This window comes from Scyliorhinus torazame, chromosome 8 (assembly GCF_047496885.1).
Source record: "Scyliorhinus torazame isolate Kashiwa2021f chromosome 8, sScyTor2.1, whole genome shotgun sequence".
Taxonomy (NCBI): Eukaryota; Metazoa; Chordata; class Chondrichthyes; order Carcharhiniformes; family Scyliorhinidae; genus Scyliorhinus; species Scyliorhinus torazame.
Window position 1 is genome coordinate 180,048,004 of NC_092714.1, and position 16,490 is coordinate 180,064,493.

General features: G+C 41.8%; 1 protein-coding gene across 6 annotated transcripts in view; it reads left to right on the forward strand.

Annotated features, from left to right (window-relative positions):
* The window catches only part of cstf1 (cleavage stimulation factor, 3' pre-RNA, subunit 1), a 50,978-nt gene that overhangs the window by 21,294 nt on the left and 13,194 nt on the right, over nucleotides 1-16,490 (forward strand). For all 6 annotated transcript variants that reach the window (XM_072514597.1, XM_072514594.1, XM_072514598.1 and 3 more), the window contains exons 3-5: nucleotides 5,455-5,732; nucleotides 7,794-7,991; nucleotides 9,336-9,726. In XM_072514597.1, the coding sequence (XP_072370698.1) occupies nucleotides 5,455-5,732; nucleotides 7,794-7,991; nucleotides 9,336-9,726 (867 nt within the window). The remainder of the gene's footprint in view (nucleotides 1-5,454; nucleotides 5,733-7,793; nucleotides 7,992-9,335; nucleotides 9,727-16,490) is intronic.

Consider the following 16,490-nt stretch of genomic DNA (forward strand, 5'->3'; position numbering starts at 1 on the left):
GGATTTATCCTCTGAGTCTCTGGGAAGCTGGGGAGGAGATTGCTGAGCCTTTGGCTTTGATCTTTATGTCGTCATTGTCTACAGGAAGTCGACAAGATTAGAGGATAGCAAATGGTGTCCCCTTGTTCAAGAAGGGGAGTAGAGACAGCCCCGGTAACTATAGACCAGTGAGCCTTACTTCTGTTGTGGGCAAAGTCTTGGAAAGGTTTATAAGAGATAGGATTTGTAATCATCTAGAAAGGAATAATTTGATTAGGGATAATCAACATGGTTTTGTGAAGGGTAGGTCATGCCGCACAAACCTTATTGAGTTATTTGAGAAGGTGACCAAACAGGTGGGCGAGGGGAAAGCAGTTGATGTGTATATGGATTTCAGTAAAGCGTTTCATAAGGTTCCCCATGGTAGGCTGTTGCAGAAAATACGGTGGCATGGGATTGAGGGTGATTTAGCAGTTTGGATCAGAAATTGGCTAGCCGTAAGAAGACAGGGTGGTGGTTGATGGGAAATGTTCAGCCTGCAGTTCAGTAACTAGTGGTGTACCACAAGGATCTGTTTTGGGGCCACTCCCGTTATTTTTATAAATTACCTGGAGGAGGGCGCAGAAGGATGGGTGAGTAAATTTGTGGATGACACTAAAGTCGGTGGAGTTGTGGACAGTGCGGTAGGATGTTGCAGGTTACAGAGGGACATAGATAAGCTGCAGAGCTGGGCTGAGAAGTGGCAAATGGAGTTTAATGCAGAAAAGTGTGAGGTGATTCATTTTGGAAGGAGTAACAGGAATACAGAGTACTGGGCTAATGGTAAGATTCTTGGTAGTGTGAATGAGCAGAGAGATCTCGGTGTCCAAGTACATAGATCCCTGAAAGTTGCCACCCAGGTTGATAGGGTTGTTAAGAAGGCATACGGTGTGTTGGCTTTTATTGGTAGAGGGATTGACTTTCGGAGCCATGAGGTCATGTTGCAGCTGTACAAATCTCTGGTGAGGCAGCATTTGGAGTATTGCGTGCAGTTCTGGTCGCCGCATTATGGGAAGGATGTGGAAGCATTGGAAAGGGTGCAGAGGAGATTTACCAGGATGTTACGTGGTATGGAGGGAAGATCTTATGAGGAAAGGCTGAGGGACTTGAGGCTGTTATCGTTAGAGAGAAGAAGGTTAAGAGGTGACTTAATAGAGGCATACAAGATGATCAGAGGATTAGATCGGGTGGATAGTGAGAGCCTTTTTCCTCAGATGGTGATGGCTAGCACGAGGGGACATAGCTTTAAATTGAGGGGAGATAGATATAGGACAGATGTCAGAGGTAGGTTCCTTATTCAGAATATTCAGTGGAATGCCCTGCCTGCAACAGTAGTGGACTCGCCAACATTAAGGGCATTTAAATGGTCATTGGATAAACATATGGATGATAATGGAATAATGTAGATGGGATTTAGATTGGTTTCACAGGTCGGCGCAACATCGAGGGCCAAAGGGCCTGTACTGCGCTGTAATATTCTATAATAATAATTAAATAATTTTAAGATAAAGATAGTTTTTTGAAGAATAAAGGGATTAAGGGTTATGGTGTTCGGGCCGGAATGTGGAGCTGAGTCCACAAAAGATCAGCCATGATCTCATTGAATGGCGGAGCAGGCTCGAGGGGCCAGATGGCCTACTCCTGCTCCTAGTTCTAATGTTCTTATAACACTACTTATTCAAACCAGCACAAAAGTGATTATCAACAAATCGCCATTGCAATACTCTCCCCAAAGCTCCAGTGTCTAGTTCACATCCAGTCTTTTTTCCCTGATGAAAGTTAATGCATCGTCCTGTGTTTCAAAGTAGAATTCCAGGTCTTCATATGTGACCCACAGACGCGCTGACTACAGCATCCCGAACTTCATCCCCTTCTTAAAAACGGGCGATTTTGCCCGATTAAACCCGGCTCGCCTCTTGGCCAACTCTGCGCCCAGGTCATGATAAATGCGCAGCTCACAATTCTCCCACCTGCTGCTCTGCTCTTTCTTGGCCCACCGCAGAATGTGTTCCGTGTCCAGGAACCGGTACATACATACCACCATCGCCCTCGGCAGCTCGTTTGCTCGGGGCTTCTTTGCGAGGGCTCTATGCGCTCTATCCACTTCCAGGGGCCGAGGGAACGACTCAGCCCGCATCATCTTCTCCCAACATGTTCATCACATAGGCCCTCGCATCCGATCCCTCACTGCCCTGCGGGAGGCCAACGATTCTCAGGTTCTGCCTCCTGGGCCTGTTCTCCAAGTCCTCCAGCTTCTCCTGCATTCTTTTCTGGCGGTCATTCATCATCTCCACCTTGGTCTCCAACAAGGTTATGTATTCCTCGTGCTCGGACACCTTTTTCTTCACCTCCTGGATCACACGTCCGTGGATTTCTTGATTCTGCACCACCTGATCAATCGAAGCCTTGATCGGGTCCAGTGTGTCCTTCTTAAGATTGGCGAAGCATTCTTCAAAAAACGTCACCAGCTGCTCCGTCGACCACTGTGGCATCTCCCCACAGCCCTGCTTCTCCACCATGTCTTCCCGAGTTGCCAGCTCTGCTCGTGTCTTTCTTGTAAAACTGTGTCTTCTCACACGGCCACTTCTGGTCCAATTCTCCATGCACTGGAGGTGGACTTCTCCTCACCGCCTCACTCTCCACCAATTCATCCAATAAAATCAGGGGGGGAAACGTCCAAAAGTCCGTCACAGGCGGGAGCTATCAAATGTGCGACCGACTCCTCCATGGCCGTCACCGGAAGTCTACCATATCCCTTTTTGTGCATGGAGTCACTCGTGGAGCGTAGTATCCTTTCCTCAGCTTTACAAATTTAAAAAATATTAGAGTTTCTATCCAGTATCCTAGCAAAGTTTGGGTCTGGTCTGGGATTGTAATAATTGCCTTTGAACATCTTCTGTTAATGCATCCTTCCACTTTTGCTCAGATTTGAAAAAAGATTGACTTGCATATCTTGTACTTTTCATGACCACTCAAAATGCTTTATAGCCAAGGAAGTTCAAACTCCACTATGATGCAGTAAAAGCACTTCATAAATAAACGTTGCTGTATGAAACTGGATGGTTAATGTTGATAGCTCATTGAACTCCATGGCATGACGGCCCAGTCTGTCCCAGGTGCCATTTGCTCATTTGCATTTCCAACAAGAGTTGCTGGGGCCAATTTCCTTAGCATGCCCCTCCAACACCCAATTTCTGTACTCTGGCATACTGAGGTGAACTAGCATTTACCATCCTGCACCCTACTACAGCAAAGCCTGTGAATAAAATTAAATACTGGTTTGTATGGTTCAGCTACTTATTGAGCTATCCATAATGACAAGCAGTCCTTTTTGCTTGATTGTAAATCCCTCTGGTTATTTCCCTGCTACCCTTATAACTTCTTTCTGTTCTCCAACCCTCCGAAGTGTTTGAGCTCCTCCGATTTTAACCTCTTGCTCATTCCTCATTTTAATTGCTTCCCACTGGAATACCTTCACCTACCTGGGCTCTTAAGCTCTATAATTTCCTCCATGAGTCTCTACCTATAGGATGCTTCTTGACATTTACCTCTGACTAAGTTTTTTGTCACCTGTTGTGGTATGTCTTTTTTTAAAAAAATAGCTTTATTAAAGTTTTACATTTTTACACTACATTTGTTAAAGATAGATGAGACGGTTACAGTTTACATGTTCCTTTTTGGTGTCTTCGCTCTCTCTCTCTTCCCCCACCCCCCCTCTTTGCTGTTTCAGGATCTTATCCTAGGCCCTTCGTGGGTGGTTGTTCGGAGTTAAACTCCTGTTCTCTGTGGTCCCAGTGGCTCCCGTGCGCGACACCCACCCCTCACCCACTCATATCAATTGTTGGCTTCGAACCGGTCTTGGAACAGGAGCATAAGACCTTCGAATGGTGTACTTAATCTTCTCCAGGTGGAGAAATTCCGATACGTCTGCCAGCCAGTCTGTGGGTGGTGGTGTTGATCGCCAGCCGTGCAGGATTTTCCGGTGGGCAATTAGGGGAGCAAAGGCAGGGGCATCAGTCCTCTCCCTCATCTGTAGTTCTGGCTGGTCTGATACCCCGAAGACTGCCACTCTCGGGCACGGCTCCACCCTCACTCCCACAACCTTTGTCCCACATTGTCTCGAAGAAGACTGTCCAAACCCGACCAGTCTGGGGCAGGCCCAGAACATGTGGGTGTGGTTGGCCAGGCCTCCCTGGCACAGTTCACATTTATCCTCAACCTACGGGAAGAATCTGCTCATTCGGATTTTTGTCAGGTGTGCTCTGTGCACCACTTTTAGCTGCATGAGGCTGAGCCTTGCACAGAAGGAGATGGAGTTGGCCCTGTTCAGTGCTTCACTCCAGAGTCCCCACTCTAATCCATGCCTCGCTCCTCCTCCCATTTTGATCTTGTTTCGTCCAGTGGGGTGCGTGTCCTGTATATGTACCCACAGTTCCTCTTTCCCAGACTGTCCGCAGCCAATAACTCCTCCAACATTGTGTGTCTCAGGACCTTTGGGTACATTGCTATCTCCTTGCGGAAAAGAATTGCAGATGTCGGAGTTCCTGTCTATTCAGTAGTTCCAGTCTCTGCATCAAGCATGGCTGGTGGAAACCTGTGGTTACCATAGGTGGGGACCATGGTGGACACTTTGGTCAGGCCAAAGTGCTGCCTCATCTGGTTCCAGGTTCTCAGGGTTGCAACCACCAGTGGGCAAGTTGAATGTTTTGCTGGTGGGGATGGGAGTGCTGCTGTGGCAAAGGGCCGGAGGGTGATTCCTGTCAGGAGGACTCCTCCATCCTTACCCATTCCGTATTTGGTTCCTTCACCCATCCCCTCACTCTCCCGGTCGAGCTGCCCAGTGGTAATATTGAAAGTTCGGGAGCGCCAGGTCTCCCATACTCCTCCTTTGTAGTACTGTTTTGGGGATTCTTGGATTTTTCCCTCCCCACACAAAAGCCATAATCATTTTGTCTATTGCTCGGAAAAAGGCCTTGAGGATGTAGATTGGTATGGATCTGAACAGGAAGAGGAACCTGGGCAGCATATTCGTCTTGATCGTCTGCACCCTCCCCGCCAGGGAAAGCGGGAGTGCGTCCCATCTCAGTAGGTTCTTTTTTACTTCCTCCGCCAGACTAGTCAGGTTCTACTTGTGCATCTGTGTCCAGTCATGGGCTATTTGGATCCCCAGTAGTTTCGAAACTCCAAATTATACTTACACCAGTGCAAATGACTGATATGTAGCCAGTCTCTCCAGAAATGCTGGAGATGGGGGAGGAGAGGGTGAAAGAATTAATCTTTTATGAGAGTTCAGAAAGTTTGAAGTTGTGGGACTGAAATATTTACTGACATTCTGATCTCGGGCTATAGATTTTATTTTGCATTAGTCCAGAATAAGACTGGTTTGGTTAAAAATCTTGCATTGATTCTTGTATTCGATATGACTGTTACTCACAGGAATGGAAAATGACGACAACACTGTCCAGTATGCTATTGGGCGGTCAGACACTGTGGCTCCTGGTACGGGCATTGACATGGAATTTGATGCTGATGTACAGACTATGTCCCCAGAGGCCGCTGAGTATGAGACATGCTACGTGACATCGCACAAAGGGCCATGCCGTATTGCCACCTATAGCCGAGATGGACAGTTGATTGCTACAGGCTCTGCTGATGCATCCATCAAGATTCTGGATACTGAGAGGATGCTAGCAAAGAGTGCTATGCCCATTGAGGTACAGGAATAAAGTGAATACATTATTTTGCAAGTGTTCAAATCCACTTATGAAGTATGAACTTTTTCTCCTGAAGATGTTGTCTCTTACTAGGGTGTAGCTCCATGGCATTCCTAGACATTAAAAGCTCACTCAAGTAGTCATTCTTCATGCATCAGCCTCGCCTGCTAGTAGTTTCTTTAGCTTATCAGGGTATTGCAGCGGAGCCTGATCCTGTTCTTTCCACATATCCATACATATGAGGAGGTACAGTGGTGTGTCCTTTATGATGCAGGAATAGTCATTTAAAGATTGAGAGTTCAAATGCCACAGGCAAGTTGTGAAATTCAGTTCAATGAATTTGGTAATTTGTGAGCTGGCTGCAGAAAAAATTAAGCATGAAAGCTGTTGGATTATTTAAAATCTCAACTGGGTGACAAATGTCCTCCCAAGAAAGGGAACCTACCACCCAACCTGGGCTGGCTTATATTAATGCCTGTGGGAAAATAAATGCTGCCTTTCCAGCATCACCCATACAAAAGAAAACATGTAATTTTTAAAAAGTGGCCTTTCCACAAGTGCTCATTGAGTATACATTAAGAGTGGGAACATTTTATCTCCTACCTATAAGGCCTCATCTACTGCTCTGGTTGATTCCAACAAACTTGATGAGAAGTTTGGTTCAGGTGTGGGACCTTCTCTAATATTAATTGCTGAACTAGCCAATACTTTTATACGCCATTGGGTGACGAGACCTTTTATTATCTGAATTTAGAACCACGTATTTGCTATTGTATGATTATTATATGCTATTTAAACTATTACAGTAGGATCCTAGAGCAGTTTGCTCTAGGATCTCCATTTCAGTTTCGTCTAGGCATAAAGAATCATTGTTTCCAATTTCTAATTGTTCTTAACTATCCCAATTAGGCACCACAATAACTTGGTTGGTAAAGGTTAATAGCTGAATAATTTAGCCCATGGTCCCCAAGGCATGTGTCCAAGTTCAAGGGGGTTGGTGCTGGCTTAGTTAATCTTCATCCAGGGCAGCAGAAGGGAAAACCACAGTTCATCTCGTTGCCCTCTGTAAAGAGAGGAAAAGTCAGCCAACATCCATTCCTGCTGATTAGTAATACTGAACATGGTTGGGAAGTTAAGTTCAAATGAAAACCAGATCAAAATCATCTGATTCAATAGTAAAAGGATGATTATTAATTGGAACCATTAATAGCATGAGTCAGCACGTTTAATGGAAAAGGAAAGGAAGACAGAAGGAAGATAAGGAGGATAAATTCTTCCCACCAGGTAGAAATGCTTTACTGCCAGGGATGATAGTTTCGTCCATGTGACAGCTGTTTTCAGATTTTAGTTGAATTGAATGTGTGATGGTTGAATATTGAATTTTTAGATTAGGATTGATTTTCCTTGCAACGGGATTTTTTATGTTAATGTTATCCCTAATTGTAGTTTAATATACATTTTGACTTTGGTCTGGAACAGTCTAATTTGTTTAAACTAGAAACGCCAAGCAATTTTGCAGATGTTGTATTGAGGAACTGATTGCATTTTTCAAGCTAAAAGATCATTAAAAGCAGTTATTTTACCTCTGGAAATTAGATTATTTTGTGAAACTGTGCATTGCACTTTAACAGCAGCAGGGGGGCACTCTAACCAAAGGAAGTGTGCACAGAAGAGGTTTGTCTTGTAAATTCATTTGCACAAAGTCTGATTTATTCATTGTTCGAGGTTCTCCCACTTCGTAGTTGTCCCTGGGATGATGCTGAATAATACTTTTAATGTATACTTACAATTTCTTTGGCTCAGTATAGTACTTGTACCAATTTGGTGTGAGGCTGGATGAGTTGTTAAAAATGACAGACTCAATCTTCGTAATAAGGGGCACCCTTCTAGTTTGATACACTGGTGCTGGATCTCACAGCTGTCCATAGCGAATAACTGCGCCCATACTAAATAGACATGGACGACAGCAAGTAAAATCACAGTGCTAGCATATGTTCCTAAATATCAGTAAAAAAATTCAGATTGTTTGTGATACAGTATTTTAATTGTTGTCTGACACAGGTGATGATGAATGAGACAGCACAGCAGAACATGGAAAACCATCCCGTAATTCGCACGCTCTACGATCATGTAGATGAGGTTACATGTCTTGCTTTCCACCCCACAGAACAGATTCTAGCATCGGGGTCAAAGGACTACACATTGAAACTCTTTGACTATTCTAAACCCTCAGCAAAAAGGGCATTCAAGTACCTTCAGGTTTGAGATCAGAATTTATGGGCTCATTTGATAACATTATAGGCTTGTATTTGGAAGATTGTGAGTTCAACACAACTGTGAATCTAATTCTAGATTGTAACTTGATTACTATACTTTAAAAAATTTGATCATAGGATACGGGTGTGGCGGCATTTATTATTCATCCCTAATTTTTAAAAATGCATTAATGGGATGTGGGCGTCGCTGGTTAGGCCAGCATTATTGCCCATTCCTGTTGCCCTCAAGAAGGTGGTGGTGAGCTGTCTTCTTGAACCTCTGCAGTCCATGTGGTGTGGGTGCACCCACATTGCAATTAGGAAGGAAGTGAGTGATTTGTAGGGAAATCTGCAGGTAGCGGCATCCCCAGTCATCTTCCCTTCCCACCTTGGTGGCAGAAATTGTGGGTTTGGAAGGTGCTGTTGAAGCAGCCTTGGTCAATTATTTCAGTGCATCTTATAGATGGTACTCACTGCTGCCACTGTGCTTGGGTGGTGGAGATTGAATTTTGACAGTGGTGGTTGGCATCCCAATAAAGTGGGCTGCTTTGTCTGGATGGTGTCAAAGTCCTTAAGTGATGTTTGAGCTGTATTCATCCAGACAAGTGAAGAGTATTCTCCTGACTTGTGCCTTGTACATGGTAGGCAGGCCTAGAAGAATCAGGAGGTGAGTTATTCTGCAGAATGGTGCAGTGCTGCATTTTATGAGATCTTACCTTTCGTTTAATGAAGATCCTCTCTGCTTATTTAGACGGATGTTAAATGTCCCACAGCAAGGGGAGTTGCCCATATTTCTGACCAATTTTTCTACCTTAGCCTACACTACCAAAACATATTGGCCATTTGTTCATTTTCTGTTTATGAGGCATTATTGTACCCAGAATGACTGCTATATTTGTCTATCTGACACCAGTCAGTGCACTTCAAATATAATCCATACGTTGAAATTTCTTTGGAATGTCCTGAGACCATATCAGTGCGGGCTTTTTGTTAACGTCCCGTTGATATTTCCATGCCCTTCCGGTGTCGTTTTGTTCCCTCGTTATCTCTTTCCTTTCCCCAGACATTTGCATTTTTGAAGTTCAGTTTCATAGTTGCCGGCAGCATTCCCATGTCTTGCCCAAATAGCCAATCTCCTTGTTTAAGCCTCTGTCGCCTGGTCAACTGTAAACATCATAACCAAGTACTATCCTATCCTATCCTTGCTTTCCATGTATATACACTTTCCAGAAGGAGTCACTGATTAGCAGAAAGCAGCCCAGCTAATTTTCTCTTGTGGCATCTGCTGGGGTTAAAATAGAGAATTAGTTATGATTAATCTCTGCAGCTTACTTTATATGTTTTTTAGGAAGCAGAAATGCTGCGCTCCATCTCCTTTCACCCCTCTGGAGATTACATTCTAGTGGGAACGCAGCACCCGACTTTGCGATTGTATGATGTCAATACATTCCAGTGTTTTGTATCAAGCAATCCTCGTGATCAACACACAGATGCTGTCTGTGCTGTGAGCTATAACCCCAGTGCCAACATGTATGTGACATGCAGTAAAGATGGCAGCATCAAGCTGTGGGATGGTGTATCGAATCGCTGCATCACCACCTATGAAAAAGCACATGATGGTGCAGAGGTGTGCTCTATTATATTCTCAAGAAATTCAAAGTATGTTTTGTCAAGTGGAAAGGATTCTATCGTGAAGCTATGGGAAATATCAACTGGGCGCACAATGGTTAAATACACAGGTAAGAAAAGCAAGCAACATTTGATTTGTGAACTGAAATTTTTGTTACAAGGTAAATGATGTATCCCCATCATTCACCCTGAACTCATTATGCCATTGAGGATAAGAGGTTACTTTCTTTCCATCATTTTCTTTGCCAACATGCCAATGGATGTAATTTGTGTATGTTGCTTTTTTTTTGTATGCTCATTGAAAATGAAAAATGAAATGAAAGTCGCTTATTGTCACAAGTAGGCTTCAAATGAAGTTACTGTGAAAAGCCCCTAGTCGCCACATTCCGGCGCCTGTTCGGGGAGGGTGGTACGGGAATTGAACCATGCTGCTGGCCTGCCTTGGTCTGCTTTAAAAGCCAGCTCTTTAGCCCTGTGCTAAACCAGCCCCAAAGAAATCCAAGATTGAAAAGGGTAAAAGACACAGTAAATTGGGGATAGCTAATACTAAGTTTGGCTTCCAGAAAATGAACTTGTGGCAGGAAGATATTATTAGAATGGTACAATAATTAATTGATTGTAAGAATGGTCTAATAAATAGCTATGAGTCTTGGAACATCATTGTAGGACTTAATTTCTAGTAGTGGTCTATGCACACACTGAATATTGCCTCATTAACTGCATTGCATCACGGTTATGAGGTTTATCCTGTGGATTGCTTGTTACCAAAGTAACCTGAATCATTTAAATCTCTGCTGTGCTGCTAAGTTAGTCAATGATTCCTTTTCAAAAAGTCCACACACTGCATATGTAGCTTCCTGAAAAGTTAAGAGCTATTTGTTTAATCAAGAATTCCTTTCTTTTAGTTTCTTTCAGAACAGAGTTTGAGGAGAATGTTTGAGTTCTAGGGACCTTTCCCCCAAATCCTGAATGTAAGCACTTGGTGCTTTCATGATTTGTTGAATTCACGTGTGTGGTTTTGAACTTTAGTAGCTGTAACTCTACACAGTACATGCCTCAATTTTCTCCAGGACCATAAGGCAATGTGATATGGCTTTTATTTAATTCTGACAAATTAAACAAAAGAGAAGAAAGGAAAATATTAGATTCTGTTCTTCTATTTTCACTTTCATTGTTTGAGTGAACTAGCATTGTTTTCATATGTGTTGGATCATTTGCACAACAGTATTTGAGCACCACATAGATAATTTTCATTGTGTATTTTCAAAAGTCAAACCCGTGATTATCTTTTATGTTAATACATGTCTAGTTTACAATCATTTTTATATATCCGGAAAAGGCATATTACAGTCTCTTGAGCATGTGCAGCCAGTTATCCCAGGCAATCTAGCTCATGAAGCCTATCTATTGCATTTCAGTTTAACCTTGCACTGTTGCTGTTTTACCCTGTTTGAAGTCAATAAGCATGGAGATTTGGAAATGACTGCTCTTGGGTGCTTTTTCCTTATTTGTAAATAAACTCTAAAGAATAGCACAAATATCTTTCAGAAATAGGAAATTAATTCAAACACTAAATGATTAGCATAGTGTCAGTTTGAGCTCAACTCATTTCATAGCAGAGCCATGTTATTTCCTACTCATTTTTGGGTTGTCACTTTTACTTGAATTGATTGCACCATAACAGTTGTCATTTTTACTTGAATTGATGACAATTTGTTATTCATTAAGAGCATTGCCAAAATACAATTTGTTATTCATTATGATGATTGCCAAAATGCCCAGCTTCCGATGTCTATAATATAAAAACTGCCAGATGCAAACTAAATCTAAAATGGAATAAAGCTGCCCTCACCAACAGCAAAGGATATACGAAGAGTTCATGTAACAGTTAAAAATGGAATTTGGTGGTAGGCTACCTGATGGTTTATTGCATAAATGCAATTTCCAATGCGGTGCCGAGCAAGATAGCGCAGGAAGATACTAATTTTTCTGATCTCAGCCAGAGTGAGTATCAAGGGCATTAGAACTATCCTCTGCACCTCCAGAATTAAGAAGGAGAAAAGCCAACCACTGTTTCTAATGCCCAGTCATTATACAGCCTCCACTGTTGAAAGTTCTCCATATTATTGTCACATAGAGACAGGATTTAACACAACTGATACAATTAAAATGTCACAAAGAATTCAGAAGTATTAGAGGCATACCAATCCCCTATAAATCTTATCACAAAATAATCATTGCCTTTGAGGAAGGCAGAAAATCGGCCAATTCAAGGTTTAACTTTAGTGACAAATAAGCATAAACCTTTTTGTCAATGAAGTGTCTATAGGAGTACCTTAGCTTTGTTTTACTCAGTATTTACTTTGGTTAACTGATCAATACTACTGTGCAGATCTTGGTTGACGACAATAAACTAAAGTTTTCTTTTGGCAATTGCTGATGGGGAAGCTGTATAGGTAGCTTCTGTAAATGTTTCAGTTTCCCCTCACTGGAAACCGGCAGGTGCTAGGAATTTGAGGAAGCCTGCTTGTGCACAACTGCAACTTGGGTCAATATTTAGTTTATACCTTTCCAAGGAACCCTGAAATGTTCTAGGTGGTCAAGAATCTGCCAAGATTATAATGGAAAGTGGCAGTCCAAGTGATGCATGTGGGAAGGAATAAAATGATCAAAAAATTGGCAATAATAAAAAGGAAGGAAATGATGACAAATGGGGAAGGGAAAAAGGGGAAGGAAATGAGTTTTAAAAAAGTACAATTTAACAAAAAGGGAAATTAGTTCAGTGGTATAAGTGTAAAGAGAGTACACAATAGCATGAGTGAGCTGTAGGTGATCCCCTTCCATCTTTGGGGAAATTTCAGGTTGATGTAGGGGAATAAACAACAATCTGAGAAAATACTATGTATTTTTAGTTTATATAGTCTGACTATATGCAGTTGTTACTATAACAACTTGCATTTTTATAATGCCTTTAATGTAGTTAAAAAAGAAGAATAAGGAAAATTGGCATTGAACCAAAGAAGGGTGTGTGTTAAATATTTGTACGAAGTCTTACAACACCAGGTTAAAGTCCAACAGGTTTGTTTCGATGTCACTAGCTTTCGGAGCGCTGCTCCTTCCTCAGGTGAGGAAGGAGCAGCGCTCCGAAAGCTAGTGACATCGAAACAAACCTGTTGGACTTTAACCTGGTGTTGTAAGACTTCGTACTGTGCTCACCCCAGTCCAACGCCGGCATCTCCACATCATTAAATATTTGTAACAGCTGGTTTAAAAAAGATAAGTATTAAAGAAGGAAGGTGAGGGGAGCGTCGAGGCAGAAAGGTTTCAGGAGGAACAGCTGTATGCTCAGCTACCATTGGAGCAAAAGAATGGAAGGATGCACAAGGATTGGTGTTCGAGGAGTAAGGAATTCAGCAAGCTGTAGGGCTCATGGTTTGCAAAGGTGAAAATGGTCATGAATGAAAAAGGGTGAATTTAACAAAAATAAATTTTGGGGGAACTGAACTACTATAGGTCAGAGAGGCAGAAGTGACCGGGTGAGCATTATGTTAATTGGTGTGGTGTGGAATAGGATATAGATATTACGGTTTTCGATGAGCTGATGTGCAGGAACATTATGGTTATATGAAACATTGTTTTGATTTTAATGCAAGACATTTGTGTCCTTTGAAGGTGTCTGAAGCTTCAAAGCTGTATACTGGCATTGTTTAATAAGCAAATTGCAAGTATTTGTCTCAGTTATTGAATCACAGGTTCATGTCCCACTCTGGAGAAACATAATCCAGGCTGACACTCAATTGCTGCACCGTTCGAGGAATTGCCTTCCACTTAAACCAACACGAAGTCTGCCCTCTCGGTGGACGTAGAAGATCTCATTGCACTATTTGGAAAGAGCTTCCAGTTAGCTAATCAATTATCCCTTCACCTGTTTCCATCACTGTTATTTATCGAGTCATGCATTCCATTGAAGTTTGTGGGAGTTTGTATGTAAACTTGGTTTCTGCATTTCACTACATTACGATAGTGACTACACTTAAAAATGACTTAATTTAAGAAAGGTACTATGCAAATACAAGTCCTTGCTTTGATTTACCATGGCTAATCTTCAGATGCAGGTTTTGTTATGTGGGAAACCAATTTTACCAACATTTTAAGAAATGCACTTTGAAATTCCATCCATTACTTTTTTTGAAAACAAAAAAGCCTTTCATCAGCTATACTATATAAAAGGGAGCGTGATTGGAATTCAAGGGTTTTTTCAGCTAAATGCTATCCAGTTCCATCTACTTTTCCGTCAACACTGAAAGCCAGTAAGTAGCCTTATGCTTATACAATTCCATGCTTAAAGCTGACATTGAGCTTTCCAATAATGAGAAAACTCTTTTTGAATTGCTGATAGATTGTACATTTCTGAAATTATAAGTGAAATTTATAAATTATTTCAAAATGAAGTCATACTTTTGCAGACTGTGATGTGCCCACAGTTGCACAGAACATGTCTTGCATCTTTATAGGCGGCACAGTGGTTAGCCCCGGGGACCCGTATTCAATTCTGGCCCTGGGTGACTGGATTTTGCACATTTCCCCTGTGTCTGTGGGTTTTCTCAGGGTGACCCAGTTTCCTCCCACAGTCCAAAGATGTGCATGTTAGGTGGATTGACCGTGCTAAATTGTCCCTTAAGTGTTCAAAGATGTGCAGGTTAGGTGGGAGTTTGGGTGCAGACTTGATGGGCTGAAGGCCTTCTTCTGCACGGTAAGAATTCTATGAAATCTAATTCTAGGCAGTTTTGAATTCCTGAGTTTAAACTCAAATTAATGTGACTTTTGATACTCTGTAAACCAACCTGCCCACCAGTGATGCAGAACCTAACACCTAGTTTCTAGTGGACTTACCTCAAAACTATACAATGTGATACAACAATGGAATGGAACAGAATATGAGCAAACAAGTGTAATGTGGTAATGAAGTTCATAATAGGCAATGTTTGTGCTCCATTTGTATGGTAAAAGTGCAAGATATTTGAAATCCAAATTGAACCTAAATAAACATAATTGTTATTATCATCATAAACTGAGCCTCAAAAAGATTTCAATTGAGCATTTACCTTCCCCCTTGTCTTTATATCCATCCTCTGCTTTCTCTTTTCTGAAAGTGTTTATAGTTTGCTGGGCTATATTCCCAGGCACCAAGCACACCCTGATACCTTGCCTAGATTATAATTTTTCACCTAAAAGCCTTAGCATAGAGCTCTGGTAGACAATTTAAATATGAGCATCAGAACTAAGCCTGTTCTCAGCCAATGCTCAGACATACTCGCTTTGCGGCGGGGTCACTGGATCAGAAGTCGGGTTCATTAGCTGATTTTGTCATTCCTAGTCAAGGTCACTGAGGTTAATTGAAGCTCCTTAATTGTAGCTGCTGGCACTAATTGTGATGAACTCAATCAGTGCAGACTGAAACAGAGTCTGTTCCATACGGCTTAATACATAGTGGAGAAATGTACTGAGCCAAACCTACATTGTGAATCAGGAAGCATTGAATTAGAATTGTTAACATTGGATTAGAAATGTTTTCAAATTCTTTTCTATAGTCCCACCCAGTAACCCAGTAAACCTTTTTTTCATATCCTTTGTGAATTTTTGATAATGTTATAAAATATGATTTTTCAGAATTCGCCAAATGATTAAAAAAGTAAATTTTTGTGTCCAGTTTGCCCCTGTCCTCTCTCAAATGTGCTCATTCATACTAAGTGTTTGTTCCATGGACACTGAAGTTCCTCCAATATGTTACTTAGTCCAGGAATGTCTGAGCTTTTATTTTGGTACGCCACACATCTTTGCACCATGGAGAGTCTTGGGGAGCATATATTATTTTAAATCCATTTACTCACTTTAAGATGTTGCTAATTCTGGTGGTGTGACTTAAGACTTTTGCTCCATTGATGGATAATTCCTAAAAACAGCCATCTCAAAATCTTCAGGCCTGTGAAATTCAAACCAAGCAATCGAGTGAATAAGTACAAGCTCAAATATTGACTTTTCTGGGCTTCAAGCAATGGATTGGTAGGATCCGAGGGGTTGTATGTGGCTCTGGAACTGCCACATCAGACACTGCTTCATAGACAAATTTTGATAAGAGTGCTGAAAGCCCATAGAGATTTTAGAAAGGGCCAAAAGAAATTGCAATTAAAGCTGACCCTGCTCTCAACCGACATTGAGAGTAATAGATCAACAGCAGTCCCTGGGTAGCTGTCAGGAATGGAAACCCTGCCCAATTTTCCTTTCATAATAAAACCTCCATTTATCTTTGCTCAGATTAGATAATTCATCACAGAACAGGAATTTAACTTGGATCTTTCCTGTTCTCAGTTCCACATTGAAGAACTGGAGAAACCAAAGGTAGAAAAGTTTTGGTGGACAAGAAAAGAAAGGAAGTTATATGTAACACTTCATCATTATGCCCAAATAATTCACGTTTTCCGTGTGCTGTGTCATGATATGCAGATAATGATAGACAGGCAGCTAATGAACACAGAGAACAGGACATGACCAATGATCGGACAGGACACTCTGGGTGGTATCTCACTGTAAAAGACACGAGGCACTCACACGCCACCTCTTTCCACTGATGAACATCTACAGAGTGAGTCAGGGTGTATGTACAGTATCACACCTCCAGCACATGGCTAAGAGCTAGTCTGGTTCAGTCAGACGGAGTAACCACATTTAGGTTAGCAGAGAGTCAAACTCCTAGAGAGCTGTGCTAACTGCTACTGGTTCAATAAATCAGATTGAACTAACTAAGGTCTGGAGTATCTTTTGGTTAAAGCTGCATCCAGTTGCAGCCTGTGTTATCCCAGAGTACAGAACACAA